Here is a 17761-nt window from a genome sequence, read left to right as displayed (position 1 = left end):
TATAGTATGTTGTTCAGAAAATAAACTAGTTAGTTCCTTGTTTTGTTTTGCTTTTAAAATCAAGAAAATGCCCCCAAGGTAGAAAAAACTCTACCTTTGCTATTTTTTAATGTGTATTCTGAGATAAAGCATGCATGAATACCTCGTTAAATATAATCCTGCAATCCACCAGCATTTAAAAATGATAAATATAGGGTTATAGTATTAATAATATTTGTAGTTAATAAGATGATATGCTATAATTTTATTTACTTGAAATAATCAGTTAAATTTAGGAAACAAATATTCCACGCATTCTGGTTACCATAACGACTTGGGTGAAAAATTGAAGAGCAGATGTTAAATCAACCTGTTGATGTTTAATTGTATGACAGTTTTAAAATTATACTTAACACTGTTCAGATTTTAAATTTATTTATAACATAAGTTGTCCTTGAAAGAGATCCCTTATTTAACTTTCTTTCTACAAAGATTGTTATAAAATATGGATGAACTGATGTGAATAAAGGAAATGGTATGATAACCCAGGACAGAAATTTACTTGAAAGATTTATTTTACAACTGGAAGCATTTAGACTGAATTTTTTATTTTCTGTTTCTCTCACTGACTTACTCTCTGCCATCCTTTTCTTGGTTGGGGGAAGGAAATGGGGAAAGATAGAATGTATAGGAAAAATATTTAATTTGGCCTTACTGTTGTTTAGGGTTATGTTATAATAATAATCTTGAATCGGATTTATTTTTAAATGACTCTTAGAACTTTCAACGCCAGCCTTATTTGTAAACTGTTTTTTAAATCTTGGTGTTCAAATTTACTGCATTCAGTTTTTATAGATACTGGCAGGCTGTAAATGCATTCATTTTAATCTCATTTTATCTTGAATTCTTTAAACTTTCAGGAATCTGGGGGTTGAGATCTTGTAAATCATTCTTATGCATTTATAATTGGACAAAGTAAATGCATAAATCATTAATATTATACATCTCATGAGTAGAAAATATGAGTATTTCACATTGAAGTGAAATGTCGTTGGCCAGTGTACACAAACGTACACTGTTCACCTTACAGAATTTCATTTTGTCTGACATGGAGAGTGTTGAGGAAAAGGCAAATATCATAGCAGCTACTGTAATTGAATTGGCCTCTGAATCATATAAAGCCAGGAAGCCTGACAGTAACATTGTCTAAAACCTTAAAAAAATATTATGGTGCATGTGATGTGTATCTACTTGAGGCTGAAGTGAATGGGCTATTAGAATAAATTGCTTTTAGGGGGAAAGAAAAGTATGATATTTTTAGAAAAATGTGTTAAAAAATGGAGTTGATTTTTTTTTTTCTCTTGAAATGACTTGGTTTCTACTTTCAAAGGAAGCTTTTAATCTAATTATGAAGCTTCTCTGGCCATTAATTTTTTTCTCCTGTTTTTTTTTTCTTTTTTTAAACCGAATTACTGTGGTTTTATTTTTTATGAATAAGTAATTGCTATTTTACTTGATAGGGAGTGCCTAGAAGAATCCTGATGTGTACCAGCAGTTTCATAAATACTTCGGTTGTTATTGGGAATAAAAACAGCCATTTCATAATATATTGTTCTCCTGTGTCAGGAGTGGTTGATTATAAAATTTATTTGAAAACTTTTTCTTATTTATCATTCTAGAGGAAAATTGACATGTGTCAAGATGGACTTAATTTTTAAATTTTTTGTGTTTATTAAAATTTTTAGTTATTTAAATAATTAACTTTTTTAGACCACTTCAAAAACTAGTCAGATTCCAATTTCCATTGCAGTTTATAAAAGGGAATGAAATGAATTAGAGGGAAAACATTTTTAAAGGTAAAATCGTGACTTACACAAGTATAAGATGAACAATATCTGAGATTTTCTTTAACTTATTATTACTGAGAGAGCCAGTAATGTGTTACAGCTAGCTCACGGGAGAATTTCAGAACCATAGGTATATAGACAATCAGGAATGCTGAACCGACTTTACAGACAGATGGAAAACTGATCTATTCATGAGGCAGTGATCAATTTGCATTCCACCAGACAGTTCGCTTACATTTCTGCAGACTTGTATTATTTGCATTGTTATTAGTTTTCTGCAGATTATGGAGTTGTAAAACAGCTCTAAGGCCTTGAAAGGCAGAGGTGACACTCAAGGATGCACTTGATAGGATATCCAGTGTTCTTTTTTGCCCATTTCAAAGTCTTTCACAGTTTCTTGTTTTTATTTTCTGTTGTCATCCATTTGCCTTTCAAGTAAAGACACTAAAATCATCCTGTAAGGCTAATATATAAATAGAAGTTTTTGTTTTGTTATTTGTAATTAGCCACGTAGCCATTATCCTTATTGTATTTCTTTTCTTTCTCTTAAAGTAACAAACTACTGTTCTCATTCATTCCTGTTAAATTTGTTTCTAATGAGTTTTTGATTGAGGTTAGTTAAAATCCTAGGCTTTTTTTTTTTTTTTTTTTTAGAGTGTATGCTTGCCTATAGAAATTAAGGGAGAGAGCTTCAAGTCGGGTATAAAGGGATTGGTTTCATTTTTTCAGGATGTTGGGAAGAAAACATTTTTATCTACCCTTCAAAGGTTCTTCTGGCTGGTCTAAATTAAATTGACATGAGATAGATTAACAGGAGAAAACTTTAATTTTGTACATATGGGAACACCACATACATGAGAGGTTCAAAGACAGGTAAAATGAAGTATATATGCCATTCTGCGCTAAGGAATGGGGTAAGGCCCTGGGGCTTCAAAGGGGAGGAGAGCAATTCACCAGGGCAGTAAGAAGAAGAGCAGATGTTTGGTAATGAGATGTTTGCTCTTTCATACAGATGGGTCACTCAGATAAAATTTATTTCTGGTAATAACTCTTATTCTGGGAAAGACCCCCCAATTTATATTCTTCTAGGTAGTTAAGAGAGGAGCAAAATCTTCTCTTGAGCCCACAGGGGTTTATTGCCTTCAACTCAAAATAGTCCATGTGCCAAAATGGCACATTTTAGGGAGACTTTTTCTGCACCCCTTCAAGGAAAAACATTTAAACCTTTCATGAATTATTTTGAACTAAAGGTATAGATATAAAATCAAGAATGAAGTCACAGAAATGCAGAAATGACAGGAAAATGGAGGATAGAGAGGAAAAACATCTTTAAAAGAATTTTTTATTATAAATCTTAAAAACACATGTAAAGATAGAGAATAATTTGAATAATTTAACAAATCCTCATTTTCCACTCACATTCATTAGTATCAACCGTTTTGTAACTTGCTTCATTTGAATCTCCTCTTATTTTTTCCCATTAGAATTTTAATGTAAATGCCAGACATGAGGGCTTTCTCCCCAGTTCCTCCAATATGTATTTTAGAAAGTAGTACCATTTTCATCCACAGTTAGACTATTATTCCTAAGAAAATTTATAGTAATTCCTTATTAAAAATAAATATCCTGTCTATATGCAGATTTTTCTGTCTCAAAATATAGTTTTACTGTTGGTTTATTCAAATTCTGATCCATCAAATCCATGTGTTGCATTTGATTATTTTGTCCCTTGTCTCTTTGACTTCAGAACAGTGCCCCCTCCCTTTGTTTTTGTTTGTTTTTAAACATGCTGTTGACTTGTTGAATAAATGTAGCCTCGCATTCTAGATTTATGTGATTGCTTTTTTGTGATATCATCTAACTTGTGTTAAAAAACAAAATTCAACTGAGTAAATTTAAAGACCAAATTGGTTTTATTCAGCAGTTTGTGAATTGGGCAGCATCCTTCTAGCAATAGAAAGGAGCTCCAAAAAATTGAATAAAATGAGAGACTTTTGTAAGCAGTAAGGGGCAGGGACAAGGAAAGAGGAGTTACCTCATCTTTCTTTGTGGGATGGAAGGGGTCTATCTGGCAGATTACCTCAGTAAATGCTGACTGGGAAATTCCAGATTTACTGGTTTAAGATTCCATTTTGGAAGAGGTTGAAACTGCAGTTAGGTTAGCTGTTAAGTCTTGGTTTGCTGATGTGGGGCTTACCACAATTGAGTCTATTTTGGGCCTGTTGTTTCTCTCTCTCTCTCTCTCTCTCTTTTTTTTTTTAATAGTTGTTTCTCTGTATACCTGTAAACAGAAGTTAAATTTTGGCAAGAATATTTTATAGGCTGTGCAGCTATGCTTCATATTGTTTTACATCAGGATTCTGTTGATCTGGCTGCTCACATTTAGTGATGCCACATTTGATCAGGGGTTTGAATGGTGATGGCCTGCCCCCTTCCTTTGTCAATATGGTTTTCCCTCGTCTGGCCAGCAAGTGGTTGTAGGGTAATGATTTAGCACTCCATAAATATCCAGTTTTTCAGCAACCTGAGAAGTTTCTTTGATTGAGGGGAACTATCATTGTCCTCTGTCTCAAAAGGCTAACCTGTGTGTGCATCTTCAGGAGGAATCTATATAGAACAGTGAAGAAGGAACTCAGACCAGCCAAATTAAATCTAATGGAAGAAACGATGTTGCAGCCACATTTTTCTCCTATGCAAGAGTAGATGTAAGAGGTAGATGGGAGAGATTTTTAAAAAAAATCAGAATGATTTTAATAAGAGTTGAAAGATGATCATAGGTAATTGTATTTAATAGACATTTTGTGTATGAGCGTCCTTAACTAATAACACCACAAAAACCTTCATCCAAACTAAATCTAACAATAACAACAACAAAAAGCCTCTGAAATGCCCATTTTCTTCCAGTTAGATAAGCTTCAAAGAGTAAAAAAATCTAAAAAAAAAAACAAACTCAGGTATAATTTAAAAGCTTTCCTACATTGGAGAGGACAGCCTAGGTGCCCCCTGAAGCTGGCATGAGAAGGCTGATTTAACTACATTGAAAGTGACAGAAGAAGAAAGAATGACTTTACAAATGTAAGATACATCCGTTCCAGAAAATTGCTAAACTTGTGAATACAGCAGACAAGCTGTAAAACTTTCATTGGAGGCTGTGAAGAACAGAATTGATGCCCCAGAGCAAAGACTCATTGATGCTGGAGATAAAGGAACATAGCACAGCCAAATTAAAACACCCAAAGCTAAAAAAAAGTCTGAAAAATGGAAGAACACTGAGAAAACATGAAATCAAGCTACATAGAACAGTAGAAAACACCAGTACTTTCATTTATGTCTTAATTTCTTTGTGGTTTCTATAACATGTTTGATTTAGATAACATTTCTCAAGATGGGTTTTTAGAACATCATGCCTGAGATGCCCTGAAATGAGCATCATGCCTGAGATGCCCTGAAATGACAATGCCTAGATATTTAAATTTGCCAAGTGTTTAATCTTCATTGCAAAGATAGGATTTTATAAGCTGCCAAGTGTAAAGAGAAAATATAAAGATGCATATGAGTAAGAATGACTTTAGATCTTACCTTTTATATTTTGGAGAAGTGTAAGAATTCAGGGTAAAAGAAATAAACAAAAAACCACTGGAAGTAATACACTTTGGGATGCTATCTAGCCAAACCCACTTTTCTTTCTTTGAAGATAGAAGATCCCTTAACACATGGAACACATAGAACAATATATCAGTAAAGTACTTAGTAGCTAGAGTTCTCCTTACAGAATCCAGATGATCAAGAATTAGATAGAATTTGTAGTTTATTCTGTTTATATATGATTGTGATTCTAGCTTGCACCCTGCTATTTTTAGAAAACCACAGATAAGGAACTAATAAAGAATTGAGTTCAAAGTGTGATAAATAAGATTCAACTGACACAAAAAACTAAATGCTAGGAAAAAGATGTATTTTTTTTCCAAATGTACATACATCTTTCAGAAAATTAACTTGAACAAAAATATGTATACTTAATATAAAAATGTTATGGTTCAAACTATCAGAACATAATATATTAAAATTAATATAACAAAAATTAAAATATGGGCAGCCACATGGAAATTAAAATAAAATTCTTATATGTATAAGACAAGAAATCCATAACAATAAGAGCTTAATAGAATAAAAAAAATTTGTAGTGGTTGTAGTTGTATTTTCATGGATTGCTGTCAAACCTATATGTAAAAAAAATACTTTACCAATTTAAATGTCTATATTAGAAAAAGAGAAATGAAATTGATACACATAATGTGCCCCAGACAGGGAAAATAAAATTAAGCAGAAATAAACAAAATTATAATAGTTGGTTGTTTCAGAAATTTTGTCAAAGTGAAAATTATTAAGTCATTTATTTAGACAAAGAATAAAAGGTAAATAGGGTCAGGAGAAGAGCTATGATAATTAACATGCAGGAAAACCAAAATACTTGAGAATATTATTTTTAGGTAGATGATATTAATTAATGGCTCAGGTCAAAATCAGAAGTAATTAAAGTGTGTGCGTGCCTGTGTTTGTGTTGTGTGTGTGAGAGAGAATTGCCAAAGTGGTAAAGCTAGAAGTAGAAATTGTAACTAGAATGTACCTCCTCAAATTAATTTTTGAAGAGGTAAGGTATAATTAAATCAAATAAATAAAAACAACTGTATCAGAAACCCAGAGTCATAACAAATTAGCAAAGAAAAGAGCACCTAGCCCTGATGGAGAATTTTTCAGAAGTTTAAAGAACAGTTATTCAATGAATAATCAACTCTAGCTTCAAAATAAAGAAAGGGACATTGTTAATTATCTGATTCATTTTATGAACACTTTGTTTTGACAAATTGATAAGAATACCACTTTTAAAAGAATTTATAGACTGGGGTCATTAACCAGCAAACAGTACAGTACTAGGTAACAATAATTATTTACTCGGAGCAAGTAAATTATCCTCAGATACATGGGTAGCGGAATAAAGGCAGTGCTGTTAACACAGAGGAAGGAACTCAGGACTCATTTTTGATTCCTTCTCTATATCCTACCCACAAGAAGATCTTGTCTACTGCCCCTTCTCCACCACCATCATCCCTCGCCTGGATTAACTGCAGTCATCTCATATTTTAATATTCCTGTTGTTTTTCACCTCATCCCCTAACAACAGCCTGTTTGCAGTACAGTAGCCGGAATGATCTTTTAAATGTCGTTTCCCTGTGTAAGACCTTTTGGTGGCATCTCTCGAATTCAGAATAAAAATCCAAACTCCCTGCTGTCTTTAAGTCAGGTAATTTGGCCACTGCTTCCTTCTCCAACTTTTTCACATGTCCGTCTTCCCCAGGTTTTCCTTGAGTCCAGTTGTCTCACACTGAGCTTGTTTCCTACTCACCGCTCCTCTACTTGCTGACTTCTCTGCCTGAAATATTCTTCCTTCAGCTCTTGTTACCCAAACACCATCTGCCTTCGGAGACTTTCCTTGATTCCCCCAGTCTCAAATAGCCCTTCTTCTGTGCAGTTGTTCTCTAACAAAGTTCACGGTTTTGTTTCTTCATGTACTTAACTAAATTGATCTTGTTTACTGCTTGTTTATTGTCTGTCTCCTCCTTGCAGAATGTAAGGCCCTTGTTCACTGCTGTCTCCCTAGTGCCTGTGACAGTTTGCTTAATGAATATTCGTTACATGATTTGCATGATAGGTCATAATAGGCAAGAGAAGTAAAATAATACTGGGTTAAAAATTTCAGTACTGCTTCCTACCATAACACCAACAGAGATAACATAAATAAAATACCTGGCACAGTTGAAGGGACATAGAAAGTGAACAGTATACATTCGTTTCTTTTACTTCTAGTGGGAATCTGTAGGCTGGCCAATTCCATATTTAACTCTGGTCTTCCTTGGGATTCTCTTTTGGGAACTGTATGGTTTTGCTATTAGAGTACATTCTTGCTTTCTCCTAGACTCTCAACTCAGTGTTTTCCCTATGACATTTATCATAATGATTTATTCATAGCTTGTGTTCTATAGGTGTTTCTTTAAAATTCAGCATGCATTTATTAAGTACCTGTTATGTGTAGTGCATAAAGTTAAATGCAGAAAACAAAGTAAAGGCAACGAAAAGGCATATTTTAGTTGTGTAGTGGGAAAATGTTGCTCACTTTTAAGGAGATATTTAATAAGTTCGTTTATTTTTTTTCACCTGGTTAAAAAGTATCATTTATTTGTTAGCATCTTTTTTTAATTTAAATTCAATAACCAACATGTAGTACATCATTAGTTTTTTTAAAATTTTTTATTGTTATGTTAATCACCATATATTACATCATTAGTTTTTAATGTAGTGTTCCATGCTTCATTGTTTCTTCATGATACCCAGTGCTCCAAGCAGAATGTGCCCTCTTTAATACCCATCACCAGGCTAACCCATCCCCCCAGCCCCCTCCCCTATAGAACCCTCAGTTTGTTTTTCAGAGTCCATCATCTCTCATAGTTCGTCTCCCCCTCTGATTTCCCCCCCTTCATTCTTCCCCTTCTGCTATCTTCTTTTTTTTTTTCTTAACATATATTGCATTATTTGTTTCAGGTACAGATCTGTGATTCAACAGTCTTGCACAATTCACAGCGCTCACCACAGCACATACCCTCCCCAATGTCTATCACCCAGCCACCCCCTCCCTGCCACCCCCCACCACTCTAGAAACCCTCAGTTTGTTTCCTGAGATTAAGAATTCCTCATATCAGTGAGGTCATATGATACATGTCTTTCTCTGATTGACTTATTTCACTCAGCATAACACCCTCCAGTTCCATCCATGTCGTTGCAAATGGCAAGATCTCATACCTTTTGATGGCTGCATAATATTCCATTGTGTATATATACCACATCTTCTTTATCCATTCATCTGTCGATGGACATCTTGGCTCTTTCCACAGTTTGGCTATTGTGGACATTGCTGCTATAAACATTGGGGTGCACGTACCCCTTCGGATCCCTACATTTGTATCTTTGTGGTAAATACCCGGTAGTGCAATTGCTGGATCGTATGGTAGCTCTATTTTCAACTGTTTGAGGAACCTCCATTACTGTTTTCCAGAGTGGTTGCACCAGCTTGCATTCCCACCAAGAGTGTAGGAGGGTTCCCCTTTCTCCACATCCCCGCCAACATCTGTTTCCTGACTTAATTTTAGCCATTCTAACTCGTGTGAGGTGGTATCTCATTGAGGTTTTGATTTGGATTTCCCTGATGCCAAGCTATGTGGAGCACTTTTTCATGTGTCTGTTGGCCATTTGGATGTCTTCTTTGGAAAAATGTCTGCTCATGTCTTCTGCCCATTTCTTGATTGGATTATTTGTTCTTTGGGTGTTGAGTTTGATAAGTTCTTTATAGATTTTGGATACTAGCCCTTTATCTGATATGTCATTTGCAAATATTTTCTCCCATTCTGTCGGTTGTCTTTTGGTTTTGTGGACTGTTTCATTTGCTTTGCAAAAGCTTTTTATCTTGATGAAATCCCAAAAGTTCATTTTTGCCCTTGCTTCCCTTGCCTTTGGCAATGTTTCTAGGAAGAATTTGCTGCGGCTGAGGTCGAAGAGGTTGCTACCTGTGTTTTCCTTTAGGATTTTGATGGACTCCTGTCGCACATCTAGGTCTTTCAACCATTTGGAGTCTATTTTTGTGTGTGGTGTAAGGAAATGGTCCAGTTTCATTCTTCTGCAGGTGGCTGTCCAATTTTCCCAACACCATTTGTTGAAGAGACTGTCTTTTTTCCATTGGACATTCTTTCCTGCTTTGTCAAAGATGAGTTGACCATCGAGTTGAGGGTCCATTTCTGGGCTCTCGATTCTGTTCCATCAATCGATGTGTCTGTTTTTGTGCCAGTACCATACTGTCTTGATGATGACAGCTTTGTAATAGAGCTGGAAGTCCGGAATTGTGATGCCGCCAGCTTTGGTTTTCTTTTTCAACATTCCTCTGGCTATTCGGGGTCTTTTCTGGTTCCATGCAGATTTTAGGATTATTTGTTCCATTTCTTTGAAAAAAGTGGATGGTATTTTGATGGGGATTGCATTGAATGTGTAGATTGCTCTAGGTATCATTGACATCTTCACAATGTTTGTTCTTCCAATCCATGAGCATGGAACGTTTTTCCATTTCTTTGTGTCTTCCTCAATTTCTTTCATGAATATTTTATAGTTTTCTGAGTACAGATCCTGTGCCTCTTTGGTTAGATTTATTCCTAGGTGTCTTACGGTTTTGGGTGCAATTGTAAATGGGATCGACTCCTTAATTGTTCTCTCTTCTGTCTTGTTGTTGGTGTCTAGGAATGCCACTGATTTCTGTGCATTTATTTTATATCCTGCCACTTTACTGAATTCCTGTATGAGTTCTAGCAGTTTTGGGGTGGAGTCTTTTGGATTTTCCACATAAAGTATTATATCATCTGCAAAGAGTGAGAGTTTGACTTCCTCCTTGCCGATTTGGATGCCTTTGATTTCTTTTTGTTGTCTGATTGCTGTGGCTAGGACTTCTAATACTATGTTGAATAGCAGTGGTGAGAGTGGACATCCCTGCTGCATTCCTGACCTTAGGGGGAAAGCTCTCAGTTTTTCCCCATTGAGAATGATATTCGTTGTAGGTTTCTCATAAATGACTTTTATGATATTGAGGTAGGTACCCTCTATCCCTATACTTTGAAGAGTTTTGATCAAGAAAGGATGCTGTACTTTGTCAAATGCTTTCTCTGCATCTATTGGGAGGATCATATGATTCTTGTTCTTTCTTTTGTTAATATATTGTGTCACGTTGATTGAATTGCGGATATTGAACCAACCTTGCAGCCCAGGGATAAATCCCACTTGGTCATGGTGAATAATCCTTTTAATGTACTGTTGGATCCTATTGGCTAGTATTTTGGTGAGAATTTTTGCATCCATGTACATTAAGGATATTGGTCTGTAATTCTCCTTTTTGATGGGGTCTTTGGTTTTGGGATCAAGGTAATGCTGGCCTCATAAAATGAGTGTGGAAGTTTTCCTTCCATTTCTATTTTTTGGAACAGCTTCAGGAGAATAGGTATTAATTCTTCTTTAAATGTTTGGTAGAGTTTCCCTGGGAAGCCATCTGGCCCTGAGCTTTTGTTTGTTGGGAGATTTTTGATGACTGCTTCAATTTCCTTAGTGGTTATAGGTCTGTTCAGGTTTTCTGTGTCTTCCTGGTTCAATTTTGGTAGTTGATAACATCTCTAGGAATGCATCCATTTCTTCCAGGTTATCTAATTTGCTGGCATAGAGTTGCTCATAGTATGTTCTTATAATTGTTTGTATTTCTTTGGTGTTGGTTGTGATCTCTCCTCTTTCATTCATGATTTTGTTGATTTGGGTCATTTCTCTTTTCTTTTTGATAAGTCTGGCCAGGGGTTTATCAATCTTGTTAATTCTTTCAAAGAACCAGCTCCTAGTTTCGTTGATCTGTTCTACTGTTCTTCTGATTTCTATTTCATTGATTTCTGCTCTGATCTTTATTATTTCTCTTCTCCTGCTGGGTTTAGGCTTTATTTGCTGTTTTGTCTCTAGCTCCTTTAGGTGTAGGGTTAGGTTGTGTATCATCATTAGTTTTTGATGTAGGGTTCAGTGGTTCATTAGTTGTGTATAACACCCAGGGCTCATCACATCAAATGCCCTCCTTAATGCCCATCACCCGTTTACCCCATCCTTCCACCCACCTCCCCTCCAGCAACCCTCAGTTTGTTTCCTGGAGTCAAGAGTGTCTCATGGTTTGTCTCCCTCTCTGATTTCTTCCCATTCAGTTTTCCCTCCCTTCCCCTATGATCCTCTGCCCTATATCTTATATTCCACATATGAGTGAAACCTTATGATGATTGTCTTTCTCTGGTTGACTTATTTCACTTAGCATAATACACTAATAATTGCATTTAATAAGATAGATTTGAATTTATAAAAATAAAAGATGTTGACACCATGAAATGTAATAAAATAAATGTGGAAAGGAAAGTAAAAAATAAAAATTTACCAACGTATGTGATAAAATCTTACTATGCAGAGTAGATGAAGATTTGATAGAAATGTGTATGGTCTGTAATAGATTTTTTTTTAAAGAAATAGTTTTATTTTTTTAGATATTTTATTTATTTATTTGTCAGAGAGAGCGCGTGCGCACGAGCACAAGCAGGGAGAGCAGCAGGCAGAGGGAGAAGCAGATTCCCTGCTGAGCAGGGAGCCCGATGCAAGACTCAATCCCAGGACCTGGGATCATGGGGACCATGACCTGAGCTGAAGGCAGACGCTTAATGACTGAGCCACCCAGGTGCCCCTAGAATTTTGTTTTGACAGATAGTTTGAGAGAAACAATTCACACATGTAAAAATATTAAGAGAAAACCTTTATGAAGAACATACAGTTTCTCTAGCAATGAAGCATAGCTTAGACATCTCAAGAGCACATTTTTTTAAGTAAAAGATTTACTTAAAATATGGTGCAAAAAAAATGAATACAAAAGCACTGTAATGTAAAAGCATCAAAAACAAAAACAACAGAAGTGGGTTCTAATCCCTTTTTTTCTAAGTCTTTTTACTTCTATGCCCCCTTAACTTTTTTTTAATTAGACTATTTTTAAGAGCAATTTTAGGTTCACAGCAAAATTTCTTGGAAGGTACAGGAGAAATATATACCCCTTGCCTCTGCTCAGTTTCCCCCACTGTCAAAGTCCTGCACCAGAGTGGTGCATTTATTATAAAAGATGAACCTACACTGACCCATCTTTATGACCCAAAGTCCCTAGTTTATATTAGGCTTCACTCTTGGTGTATATTCTGTGGGTTTTGACAAATATAATGACTTGTATTCACCATTACAGTGTCATACAGAGTAGTTTCATTGCCCTAAAAATACTCTACCTATTTGTCCCTCTCTCCCTGCTTAGCCCCGACAACCATGGATCTTTTTAGTATCTCCATAGTTTGCCTTTTCCAAAATGTTATGTTTATAGTAGGAATCATACGCTATATAGCTTTTCTAGACAGATTTTTTTTTTTGCTTAAAATATGCATTTAAGTTTCCTTCATGTGTTTTCATAGCTTGATAGATCATTTCTTCTTAGCACTCAATATTCCACTGTCTAGATGTAACACAGATTATTTATCCATTCACCTACTGAAGGACATTTGGTTGCTCCAAGTTTTGGCAGTTGTGAATAAAGCTGCAAAAAAAATGTTTGCCAAGCAATTTTTTGTTCCTTGCCAGTCACAACCTTTTTGGGGTTCAATTTGCTCAATCTGTAAACTGTAGCTGATGATTTATAAGGATTCTGAGGTTTGAAATGATATGGTTATCTAGATAAAAATCATTAAATCTTATGTTGTACTGATTATGAATAACTTAGGTAGGCCTGTATGCTGAAGACATTATAAACTGGTAAAGCCTTTCTGATAGAAAGCAGTCTGGTCCTATATAAACTAAAATTATACTCTGTTCAGGTCATTCTGTTTTGGGGGGTGTACTTCAAGTAAACCCAAATGGAAGTTATAACATTTATTCTTTAAGCAAAGATTTTCATAGGGTAATTTTAAAAAAAATTTTAATTTATTTGAAGGCGCCTGGGTGACTCAGTTGTTAAGCGTCTGCCTTCGGCTCAGGTCGTGATCCCGGCATCCTGGGATCAAGCCCCGCATTGGGCTCCCTGCTCCACGGGAGGCCTGCTTCTCCCTCTCCCACTACCCCTGCTTGTGTTCCCTCTCTCACTGTGTCTCTCTCTGTCAAATAAATAAAATAAAATCTTTAAAAAAATTCATTTGAGAGGGAAGAAGGGGGAGTGGTGGGGAGGGGCAGAGGGAGAGGGAGAAGCAGGCTTCCGTTGAGCAGGGAGCTGACACGGGGCTGGATCTCAGGATCCTGAGATCATGACCTGAGCCGAAGGCAGACGTTTAACAGACTGATTCACCCAGGCTCCCCTATAGGGTAATTTATTAAAGCCAAATAAAATAAAACAAAACGATGGAAACAATTCAAATGCCCCATAATGGGGAAATGCAAAGTAAATTGTGTGAGGGCAGGGATCAAGAGTATTTATTCAGACTGATGTGTGCTTAGCACCTCACTCAGTGTGGTGTTCTATAAATATTGGCTGAATGTAAAAATACTGAAAAAGAACTTAGGGGAGAGAGAAGAGCTTTTGCTGAATATAAAAGATTTGATAGCATTCTGCTTTTCCCTTTGTTTGCTGCTTTGCATTTCTCTTTGCTACACTCAGACGTACCTGCTGTTACCTGCTGGACTCCACACTTGCCCCTTTACTGACCCCAGTGAACGTCTTAGGCATGGATAAAGTAGGCATCACATAGCAGCTTCTCCTTGGAAAAGGACGTCACCATGGCTGTAAAGGAGTTAAAGCAAGAGTAGCCTGTGTGTCCCCATTTTCCCAGGGCAGTCTCAGTCTGTGCTTGATGTCTCAGTGTAAAGCTTGATAGCTTCTACTCTCAAAGGTAGCTGGGTTCAGACAGTAGGGTGCCATTTAGCTGAGGCTCTGACTTCCTGTTTACTTCAGTGCTATAGTTGTGAAACATTTTCTTGATTTTTCAGTTTAATGAAATTTCTTTTAATGCTCAGTGGATGATTGTGAGGTACAAAGAAAATCAGATAGGGCCCTGTCACCACAGAATTTCACTTTAATGCTTTTTCCTCATTAGTTATTTTGGTAACTCATAACCTCCTTCAGAATCAGAAGTGTTCCTAGATCCAAGCTTCTTCCATGGCCTCTCATCCATTTAGAAGACCTTTTTCTGGTTTGCCTCTGGCTGCATGCCTTCCTCTCCTGTGGAACTTGAAGGAATATTCCTAAGAACCTGTGCCCCTATCAGTGCACTCTGGGTATTTGGGATAATGGAATTCCTTGCCCAAACACCTTTGAGCCTGCTTCTGGGGCCTGTGTGGATTGCTTCCCTTGGATACATGCACACAAGGCCCCTCACAGTGCCCACTAAGCCAGGGATGGGAGGAGAAGGGAGTGGACCGTAGGTCAGTGGCAGGAGGTGGGCAGGCTCCCTGCAACCTTACACGTTGCAGAATTCAAGAATTCTAATTTTGGACCCAGCCTTCAGGGTCATTTTGAATGTGTATTCCTCAAAGTAGGGGAATAGAACATTTTTTTTATAGTAGTTTATTTTTTTTTAAAGATTTTATTTATTCATTTGAGAGAGAGAGCACAAGCAGGGGGAGAGGCAGAGGGAGAAGCAGGCTCCCCGCTGAGCATGGAGCCCAATGTGGGGCTTGATCCCAGGACCCCAGGATCATGACCTGAGCCGAAGGCAGATGCTTAACCGACTGAGCCACTATAGTAGTTTATTAGCTTGACTTAACCGCTTTTAGATATTTAAACACTTGGTATCTGAGCCTCCAATTACATTCTTGCCATGGACCCCACAAATATCAGGGGAGGCCCACTCATGGTAAAACCTAAAATCCTTACCATGGCACATGAGATCCTCCATAATCTGCTCCTGCCCCTCCCCTGCCTGGCTCCAGCTGCACTAGCTTCCTCACTGTTCCAGAACAGTCCAGGCGTGCTTCCATCTCAGGTCCTTGTGGTGCTTCTTGGAACGCTCTTCTTCCAGGTATCCATGTGACCTCTTCCTTCATGTCCTTCAGCTCTCCCCGCCTCCTTCCCTCCTCCCTGAGCCCCCCTCCAAGCAGCACCCCCTCCCCACCACCATCATTATTTTATCAGTGAGACCTCGCTGGGCTAATCTTTCCAAAATTTTACTATCCCCACAAACACTGTCTCCTTCCCTGCTTTTTACTTCTAACTTTTTTATAGTGATGCATGTCAAGGGAAGTCATAAAAAATTAAACGAGGTCCCTCCCCTAAATATCTTTCTTTTAACCCCTCCTTAGATATAAAATGTTTTTTCCTTAAAAATTTTCTATTAGTTTTTGTGTCTTAAAAGTCATTTATGTAGCCACTTTAAAGAATCATCTAGGTCTCCAAGTCTACTTATTTAAAGCAGCAGTCCCCCTACCCTGCCCTCAGTTTTTTAAGGGTAACCATCTTCACCTCTCTTAAATGATTCTTTTGGCATTTCCCACTGTATCTACATAACAAACATACTTCTATTGCTACTTCCTAACTTTTCAGTTTTAGGCATTACCAATTTACTTTCCCCTGTAGAGGATGAAAACTAAGGTTCCCCTTATCACTGGCACACTCTGTGCACACACATGATCCAACCCTCCCTCTTCCCAGTATTGAGTTGTGATTTGGGGTAGATCAAGATTCAGTGCTTTTAAAACTGTAAACACCAGTCACAGCTGACCCATGTTGTAGACTGTGATTACTTTTCCTATAGCATTTTATTTTTCCTGGAATTAAAAATTATGGTTTTGATTTGCTTACCTTTCTGGGTTATTAGCACCCGTGCTTCCTCAGACTGCCCTAGTTATGTGTGTCTTTTTTCAGTATGTTCACATTTCTGTATGCTATTGTTTTTGTTTCTGAGTCTTAATCTTTTTAAATCTGGATGGGTATTCTCACAGGCCTTATTTGACTGAAATCATAGAGACACCTCTAAGAAGGCTTGTTTATCCCCAATAGGACATCGGGCAGTCACTGCAGATTTGTTTGTTTCAAATATCTTACTATGTGAACAAATAATGAAAATGTAACTATGTACCATGAATTTCTGTATGGTTCTCTTTCATGTATTATAATTAAGATACCTTTTATTCCAAAAATAGAGAATATATTCTTATATTTCATTGTTTTACAAAGAGCATATTAGGAATTACTGGAATAATTTTAATAAATTTAAATGTATAAATACATTAAATATATTTTATATATATATATTTTGTTTATAAATATATAAATATATATATTGTATTCTTTATTTATAGGCTCTTAAAATTAGAGAGATCTGTAATTGCCCACCACTTTCTGGACCAGACCCTCGATTACTATTCAAACTCAGCATGAAGCATTTCCTGGAAGAATCGGAGAAAGAAGACCTAAAAATCACTGCTGAGAAACAGAAAATGGAAACTCTCACCATTCAACAACAGAAGCAAATACCCTTAACATATATAGTTGAGAAAAGAACTGGCAGTTGAATTAAAATTTATGAGACATGGGATATATGAAGAATGTAGCATTCGTTACCATTTTTATGTTATTTTTTTAAAAATGATGTTTGAAATAAAAAAATGTATATTCAGGGTCAAATCATGTATATTACAAGTATTATCTAAATTCTTCTAGGTATTTTCATGAAATATTGATGTATTTTAATCTATTTTAAAGTATCTTCAATGAGGAAAATGTCACAGAATAAATTTATATTACACATTTTACTCTGTCTCATACTTGCTTTTCATTTGGAAGGCAGACCTCTAGTGGATGAGAAATCGGAATGTGCAGTAATTCTTAATGTGGAGAGAGTTCCAGCCGAGCCTAAACTGGGGTTCAGAGTCTGGGTGGTTATGATGAACTGGGAAGCTAACAATCTAAAGCATCTGTTTGCAGAAATTGATTTGCCCTGGGATAGGATTATGTGGAACAGGGGACCGTGGGATGGAGAGTTTCCTGCTCCTCGCTTATGGACCCTGAGGGAAAAAGGGATACGTAGGCAGAAGCTAAAGAAGCTGTTTTCATAGGAGGCAAAAGTAGTGCTCGTCGTGGTCCGGGCGACAAAGTGAGAAACAAAATGGTAAGAGAGGGTCATTTCCTTGCAGACCCAGTGTGCCGCTGATGTTCTGAAGTCCTGACAGAAAGTTGTGTCATCTTGGCTCCTTCACAATACTATGCTTTGGGAATCTCCGGAGTTCTCAGAGAAGGCAACTACCCTGTTCTTATTGAGGGAACCACCAGGAGGGGCAAGGGAAGGTGTCGCCCCCAACTGGATCCCCTTGGGCAG

General features: G+C 36.8%; 1 protein-coding gene across 3 annotated transcripts in view; it reads left to right on the top strand.

Moving 5' to 3' along the window:
* Positions 1 to 17198, top strand: part of OMA1 (OMA1 zinc metallopeptidase) — an 87672-nt gene extending 70474 nt beyond the window's left edge. For 2 of the 3 annotated variants that reach the window (XM_027613134.1, XM_027613144.1), the window contains exon 9: positions 16746 to 17198. In XM_027613134.1, the coding sequence (XP_027468935.1) occupies positions 16746 to 16958 (213 nt within the window). In that variant the 3' untranslated portion in view covers positions 16959 to 17198. The remainder of the gene's footprint in view (positions 1 to 16745) is intronic. The other variant, XM_027613126.1, reaches the window with a different exon arrangement.
* The last annotated feature ends 563 nt before the right edge of the window (positions 17199 to 17761 follow it).

Source organism: Zalophus californianus, chromosome 4 (genome assembly GCF_009762305.2).
Source record: "Zalophus californianus isolate mZalCal1 chromosome 4, mZalCal1.pri.v2, whole genome shotgun sequence".
In the NCBI taxonomy this organism is placed as follows: Eukaryota; Metazoa; Chordata; class Mammalia; order Carnivora; family Otariidae; genus Zalophus; species Zalophus californianus.
This window is presented reverse-complemented; position numbering and strand designations above follow the sequence as displayed.